The sequence below is a fragment of the Hyalella azteca genome, unplaced genomic scaffold (genome assembly GCF_000764305.2).
Source record: "Hyalella azteca isolate HAZT.00-mixed unplaced genomic scaffold, Hazt_2.0.2 contig980, whole genome shotgun sequence".
NCBI classification, from domain to species: Eukaryota; Metazoa; Arthropoda; class Malacostraca; order Amphipoda; family Hyalellidae; genus Hyalella; species Hyalella azteca.
In genome coordinates, this window is record NW_025931313.1 from 166,099 (window position 1) to 174,230 (window position 8,132).

At 35.4% G+C, this 8,132-nt stretch overlaps 1 protein-coding gene across 1 annotated transcript; it reads left to right on the forward strand.

Moving 5' to 3' along the window:
• The first annotated feature begins 1,527 nt into the window (after positions 1 to 1,527).
• LOC108680040 (heparan-alpha-glucosaminide N-acetyltransferase) lies at positions 1,528 to 7,656 on the forward strand. Its single transcript, XM_018168804.2, has 6 exons — positions 1,528 to 1,562; positions 3,439 to 3,693; positions 4,159 to 4,271; positions 5,166 to 5,266; positions 5,654 to 5,742; positions 6,042 to 7,656. The coding sequence occupies exons 2-6, from the start codon at positions 3,535 to 3,537 to the stop codon at positions 7,398 to 7,400; spliced, it is 1,821 nt and encodes a 606-aa protein (XP_018024293.1). The 5' UTR covers positions 1,528 to 1,562; positions 3,439 to 3,534; the 3' UTR covers positions 7,401 to 7,656.
• Positions 7,657 to 8,132: the final 476 nt, after the last annotated feature.

Sequence of the window (8,132 nt, forward strand, 5' to 3'; positions counted from 1 at the left end):
TAAATAAAGGTGAGTGGGTAACGTAAGTTACGTAACCCCCATGTTAGTAAGTCGCGAAAAAAATCGGTTTTCCGATGCCGACCGCCAAAAATGGATTTCAGATTCGTAATCTACACCCCAAAAAACATATAATTAAAAAAAAAACACCCTTTTTTTTGGATGTAGTTAATCTGCAATAATACCATTTCAACCATCAATGAACGCATGGAACTAAAACAAAGCTTAATATAAAGGAAAAACTAGAGAAGTGACGGAATTACCTACGATGTCGGAATATACCGCGTTTACCCTACCTGAAAAAAATAATATATTCCCTCAATGTTTTAAGAAACTTTTGCCAACATTTCAAGTTGGACACTAGTAATTTTTCCATCTAATCTAGCCAACAAAAACACTGAAAAACTTTTATAGTTTTCCAAAAAAATTTCAGGTGCCTAGGATATCCTAATCAGTAATTTCAGAATAACTAGGCCTAAACCATTATTCTGAACCCGTCAAGATCAAAAATTTTAATTCAAAGCTATTTTACTAAAATACAGACCTCACAATTCTTGCTGAAGCAAATCTAAGCAAGTTGATAATACTAAAATAATTAAAAGCTGGAAATGATATTAAATATAATACCTAGGTAGATAATAATTTGAAACATAAAGTAATGAATTAGCCTATAGTAAATGTAAAATGTTGAGCTATCATTTCATTGTCCATTGTCCATACATAAAGTCACAAATTTAAAAAATTAAAACTGCAACATATCCAAAAATAAAGTCAAATAATAATTATTAAATTTATTATTCCTTAGTGTTGCTCATTTTGATAGGAATCAACACTGGTCCTCAATTAAAAAAATGTCATTGTGACAGAACAGAAAATGCAAAAAAATATAATGCACATTGCACAATTTTAACAACTAACGAATAAAGGAATTCTTACGAGTATATGACCTAACAAAACACAGTTAGTGCCACACAGTAAATAATTTACAAAAAACGTTCATGAATCGTATTTACTGAAACGTTGCCATTACAAACTTGCTCCCTATCTACTCCCAGAACCAAAATAATGGAGATCTGACAACAATGGACGAGTTAGTTCCAGCAATATTCGTTTGTGTCTACTCCTCCTCGTTGAATAAAAGTCTGATCAAACTATATTAAATAATTTTGCGAAGGATTTAAATTTGCCTAAAATTTCAGATTGCAAGATAAACTGAAACAATAATTAACCAGAAAATATTAAAGAATTTGCGTTGATGTTTTAGAAGACCTATATGTATCTAGCCATTGTAGGGAACTGGAAATCATGTAAAAATAAACACGAATCACAAGTGATTAAATTTTCGTTGCAATCATCATTTTTAACTTGCTTTAAGATCCAAGAATTACAGTTACAAATTCATTTAATTGTGTGTGTATCGGATTATAGGAAACGTCTACAATTGTCGATTACGTTACGCTGTTCGCATCAGCTGTTCGGGCGTTTGGGGGCAGTACCGTCTGTACCGAAACTGTGGCATCAAAAGAAGCTATGACAGATATTGCCTTCACTTACCTACTGATTCTGTGAGTTTGTGACAAAGATTTCAGAACTTGGCGCTTCAGGAAGTTTAAGCGTGACTGAGTATACTTTGAATAATATTTTTGGCAAGAGTTTTCAGTTATCACTCTCTCTGCATAGTGGGTGTCAGTATGTCCATTGTCCAATGCCGTAATTTGGTTTTCAGTCTTTAAATATCTCCAGTATTCATCCATTTAGGTATAATTTATTAATTATACAGTCACAGTGGATACTCCATAATTGAAGAAAACCCCAAGTCCCCAACCAAGTGAACCAACAAATAACAATTGCGTCATTTGCGTGCACGCATAGTAGCACGAGAGCACATGATCATAATGCTTGATGGCATTGGGGAACATATTGACATTAAAAAGGGCGATAAAAAGGTTTCAGTTAAGATGGTTCTAGACTTTCAGTTATAGTCTGCCTTCAGCCAGTACTATTGAAAACTATTTATATAAGCCTTGCACTGCAGTTTGGACTTTGAAGTTTTATTGCAAAAATGTGAATTGTTATTCTATTATTATTATTCTATGAATCATTTTTTGTGGTGTCTGGTTCACTTCAAACAAACTTTGAGGGCACATCACGCTGCCGCATAAGCATAAGAATAATAGCAAGCAAAAATAAGAATGGAAAAATAAGAGTCAAGAAACAAGAATGGATGGTATAGCGACAAACCAGAGATTTTTTAGAATCAGTTCATTTTTAATTTTCTCATTTACTCAAGATTTAATCCAATTTCTTAAGTATAATGATGCTGGTATCCATGATACTTGACTAGTCAACTTATAGGACTCAAAAATGAACTTTAGGGAGTCTCTAAAAAACTCTCTGCTTTGCCACTATGATGGATGGGAATGGATAAAATGTCAAATCACTAGATTCATGGGCTCTACAAAATAGTTCTGTCTCTAGGCTCCAACAAAACACCTGCAACAAAGGAGCCAAAGTTATGGAAGCCCCAGGCCTGCAGACTGTTCCAGCTTCTGGCTTTGGTGCAGTCGGCCACACATCTCAAAGACAGTCGGCAACGCATCTCAAAGATAGTCGGCAGTGCATCTCAAAGACAGTCGGTGATGCATCTCAAAGACTTGGCCACGCATCTCAAAGACTTGGCCATGCATCTCAAAGAGTGTCGGACTTGGCGATGCACCTCAAACTCAAAGACAGTTGGTGATGCACCTAAAAAACAGTTGGCAACGCATATCAAAGACAGTTGGCGACATATCTCAGACAGTTGGTGATGTATCTCAAACAGTCGGCGACGCATCTTAAAGACAGTCGGCAACGCATCTCAAAGACAGTCGGCAACTCGTCTCAAAGACTGTCAGCAACTCATCTCAACGACTGTCTACGACTCGTCTCAAAGACTGTCGGTGATGCATCTCAAAGACTGTTGGTGATGCATCGTGAGTAGTGTCAGTGACATTTTTGGTCTACAAATGCAAAAATTGGCAATGCATTCAATAAACTCTTCACCCTGGATAAGAAATTGGTTTAAATCTGGAGTTGATAGGAAATTAAAAATGAACTGATTCTAAAAAAATCTGTGGTTTGTCACTATGCAATTTTGCCTCATCCACAGCCCACTGATAGGTACCTACTGCAATATTTTTCAGTATGGTAAAGACATAGATTTTGATGCTGATGTGATATGTTGTATTTTAATAGATTAAAAAATTATCAAAATTATTTATTTTGGTTTTGTTTTCTCATTAAGAGATAGGAAAATATAAATATTTTGATAAAGAAGTTATTGATATAAACTTTAACTTTATTTTGCCAGAAAATGTTGGTATTGCCCTGACTTGCCTTTGACATCGAGAGTTCTGATACTATTGGTGATGGTCTTGTTCAAAATTTAAACTTTTTTTGCAGCCTTTCCCCATGAATTGAGAAAGTATTTTTGGTAACTGAATACAGGTATACTACAAATCAAATGGTATTTCTAAAATCACTGGAGAAATTCTAGCAATGAGTTCCTCAGCATTAGAAACTGGTGTGGAATGCTATGTTAGTGACAATGGGGAGCAGCCACTCTACTCCAAAATGGATGAAGCTTGCTTGGTTGTCCACAATTCTGATGCCCTGAATAGCATCGAACTTTATGGCCAGAGCAAAGAATGCTACAAGGTAAGGATATAAGTTGTGTGATTAATCTTGTATAAATTATTTAAAAAATAATCTTGATGAAGTATTGTTATTTCTATATTCTTAAATGTTAGCTAATAAGCTTTTGCTTAAAATTGCGCTAAAATTTATATGCAATGAAATTAATGATTATTATAATATATGATTGATATAAAAAATTTTGTTTCGCATTGAATTCTGTTTTTCTATACATTTGAAGTTAAAAGACAATATTTAAATCTGGAGTCTGAATTAATGTCTTTAATGTCTTTAATGTCTGAAATACGGTACTATATTTGTGGAATGTAAAGTTATTTATAGAAAGCTGTACCTCTTGGATTAATGGATACCTATTCAATAACCTGTAAAATGTAAACATTCTATTCATGCAATTTTCCTGAATGAAGAAAAGGCAAGAAAATGAATAATTCTACTTGTGTTGATGCATGTGTTTTGATTGGTTTTCAGTGCACATTTTGGCACTACGCAACATTGCCTCCCAATGGCAGCGCTTCCCTCATAGTCAACACCACATACCCCACCTTACTGAGCACCAAACATCTGCATACTCGACTCTATGGGTGAGTACAAGACATGAAATCAGCTAAGAAATTTATGTGTTGAGTGTAAGGATCCTGCTGGTATAAAAACTAATGTATTTCTCTTGCTAAGCAATATTTTAGTTAAGTAAAGCTACACTTTAGCTGAACTGTTTGATACTTAAGCAAGCAACAGTTTTTTTCATTATAACATTTTTTTGCACATTTTTGCTTATGTTTCATCTTCGTCATTCATGCATTGGAGTAAAATTTTCTCATTTAATTCAACATTTAAAATATTGTATTAGGCAAATAGCAGATTATCTTTCATTCACTGTGTGCTTCACTGTCTCATGACAGCCTTTCAAATTTTACCTAACCTTACATAAATGTGGGATCCTGGTTTGTTCTGAAATTGATGATATACACTTGACACTCAATTTAGAGAGATAAAATATGTTTTTCCTTCATGATTTCAGCCTATGTCCAATATTTCATTTGAAACATTTTCAAGTTGAAAGTTTTTCAAGTTAACTTGAAAGTTTTTCAAGTTAACTTGAAAGTTTTTCAAGTTAAACTTTGAATTAGGCTTAACAGATCTCAAGTTAGAACATTTCTGAACTCCATCAGACCTTTAAGTCTATCAACATTGAGTTTATACATTTGAATAATTATCATATTTTCAATTTAAACCTACATGAAAAGTGCATACGGTTATGTGGTGCATCCACAATGGTATTCCTGCAGAAATTCTTGAATAAACTTGAAAGTCTTAGTCCAGATCATTTTTGCTGTAGACATTTTCTGTGATGATTTCTTTATGATAGCTACCTATTAGGAAAGAAGTCTATTCATGAAAACAATTATTGTTCACATTTTCTGAGAAATATGATAATAAAATAAAGAATTTATGGATGATAAAAGTAAATTTTTCAGATTTGAGGCTCACTTCAAAGAGTCAGCTTCATACCTGCTGACTCTGAACAGCAGTGGCTACTCTATTTCACTCACACACAACAGCGATGGACCTTACCACCGTGAGTATCTATTATAAATATTTCTGTTATTGACACCTTGCATCAAGCTGCATATACTATTATTGGATGTGATCCATTATTAATGGATTGTTACTCTATTGGTTTGTTAAGAAGAACAATGCTGATTGTTTTAGAAGTACTGTTCTGTAGTGACACACACCAAGATGATCCAAAGTACTAAGGTTAGTGTATTTATATTTCATGCTCAAAATGTTAAAAATTTGAAATTTTATAAATATGTACAGTTTTGATCTAAATTATGTCAGTGAGATGCAATTTTACATTATCAGAGCTGTGTTGAACCTGAATACCTTGAGTGCATTTATGAAGAGAGAACATTCTTGTTATTTATTTTTCAAATGTGTAAAATATTGAACTGTCCCACAGCTCTGCTGTATGCGTTGCTGTTCTACTTCATGCTGCTCATGGTGTATCTGTTGGCCTCACTCCTTCAGTCCCGTATGGATAGCAGCTCAGTGAGTCAACTAATTAAATAGATCATTTCAATTAAAAAAGTAATATGTTTTGAAGTATTAATTTGGATACACAGTTCAACAACAATATTATCGTTTAGAATCCAAACCAATACAATGAGGAATTACTTGCTAGACTCTTGTTCCAGAATATGTAAGATGCTCATGAATCATTATTTGACTGAGCAGAGATTATGAAAATGATTTCAGAATATTTATGATATTCATAAATCATGTGACTGATCAAAGATTACAATTATTGATTTACATTCTATATTTTAATGCTGTTCTTGTTTGTGCAGGATGATACGGAGACGGCCCCAATCTTGCGAGCGTCACGGACGAGCGTAAATGACATATCAGAGCCTGGCCCAGGCAATGACCAAAGTAGCAGTAGCTTTAATCCAGCAACTTTTGCTCCTGCTACTTCAACAGAAGCAGAAAATGCACTGGCTGATACAAGCGTGAAGCAAAGATCGGGAAAACTGCTTTCTCTGGATGTCTTCAGAGGGTTCACCATTGCTCTCATGATCTTCGTGAACTACGGTGGTGGGAACTATTATTTCTTCCAGCACGCGCCCTGGAATGGCCTGACAGTTGCTGACCTCGTCTTCCCGTGGTTTGTTTGGATCATGGGAGTGTCGATGATGTTCTCTTTCAAAGCTCAATTCAGACGTGAGGTCACTCGGCAGGCTATAGTGTGGAAAATTATCAAGCGATCTGTCATTTTATTTTCTCTAGGCTTGGTTATTAACGGGATTAGCAACAGTAACTTGACAACGTTCCGTATTCCAGGCGTGCTGCAGAGACTCGGAGGCTGCTATTTATTTGTAGGAATCATGGAGGTGCTCTTATTTGAAGCTCCTGAACTAGCATCAGCAGAGTACTGGGGAGGCTGGTACATGTTTAGGGACTTAGTGCAGCCATGGTTGCAGTGGAGCATCACCATAGGGCTTGCTAGTATCCAGGCAGTAATAACATATGTACTACCAGTACCAGGATGTGGTAGGGGTTACCTTGGGCCTGGAGGTCTACACAACTACGGCATGTACAGTAACTGCACAGGCGGAGCTGCTGGCTACATCGACAGGTTAATATTCACCAGCAACCACATTTACCGCAGTAGCACCGCGCGAAAAATCTACCAGAACTCCGTGTCCCACGACCCTGAAGGCCTCCTTGGATACCTCACGTCCATCCTGCTGCTCGAGATGGGCGTGGCTGCAGGTCGGATCCTTATCACATACGATGACCACAAAAACAGAGTTTTTCGACTACTGACTTGGGCCGTAACTTCGGGCATCGTGGGCGGTGTCCTATGTGAATTCAAGAAAGAAGATGGCATCGTTCCCGTCAACAAGAATCTTTGGTCACTAAGTTACGTCTTGATTACTGCAAGCTTTGCCTTCATTCTTTTCAGTGCGTTTTACACTATCATTGACTGGCATAAAAAATGGGGCGGCAATCCTTTCTGTTTTGCAGGCTACAATTCAATTCTTTTGTATGTTGGACACGAGCTCATGATGGGGATATTTCCGTTTGGTTGGACGCCCGTGGGGCCTTACCACGGCACATACTTGTTGCTTGCTCTCTGGGGCGCTTCTTTGTGGATGTTCATTGCGTATGTTTGTCACAGGAAACAATTTTATGTTTCTATTTAGACGTAACTTTGAACCTGGATGAGAACATTTAAACTTTTATTTTAAACCTGGATGTGAAATTTTTTTCAAACTGGGGACGCTTCTAGCAAATAGATCATATCTGCTGTATCAGTATTGGTCTTGACATGCAAGATTTACTAATTACTGAACATTTATTGTGCGTCTTTCTGTAGATTATGAAGACATTTCTTGAAATGATTATCAAGAAGGAAATATTAATGTAATGCAATGCTTAATTTTTATTATTCATTTTCGAAACCAAATGTTATTTTTATGTTGTTTGATGTGTGTTGTTTATTTAAGATTTAATATTCTTTAGTATATTAACTTGATCTGAATTTATATTGTATGAATTGTATGTTTTTATTAATTTTAATATTTTCTCTTGGCCTGCTCTATTATCTTTAAGAGTGATATTCCGAATTTAAGCTTCACTCTATGCCAATATTAATGTTCTTTTTTCATCGATCATAAATTAATGATTATAAAAAGTAACAGGGGAGTAGTATTATCAGCCAGGAGAGTATCAAATGATCAGCCATATTACATGTTTTTTTTTTTACTGTAACAAACGTTAATTTTTGACAAAGGCAAACATAAAAATCTGATTATGAGAAACTCTTCTACGCTTCTAAATTCTAGTCGTTCGTACAAATACAATTATTACTGAATAGCAATGCATGAATTAAACTTTTACATTGAATGTAATTTGAAATATTGGAAGGATGAGTC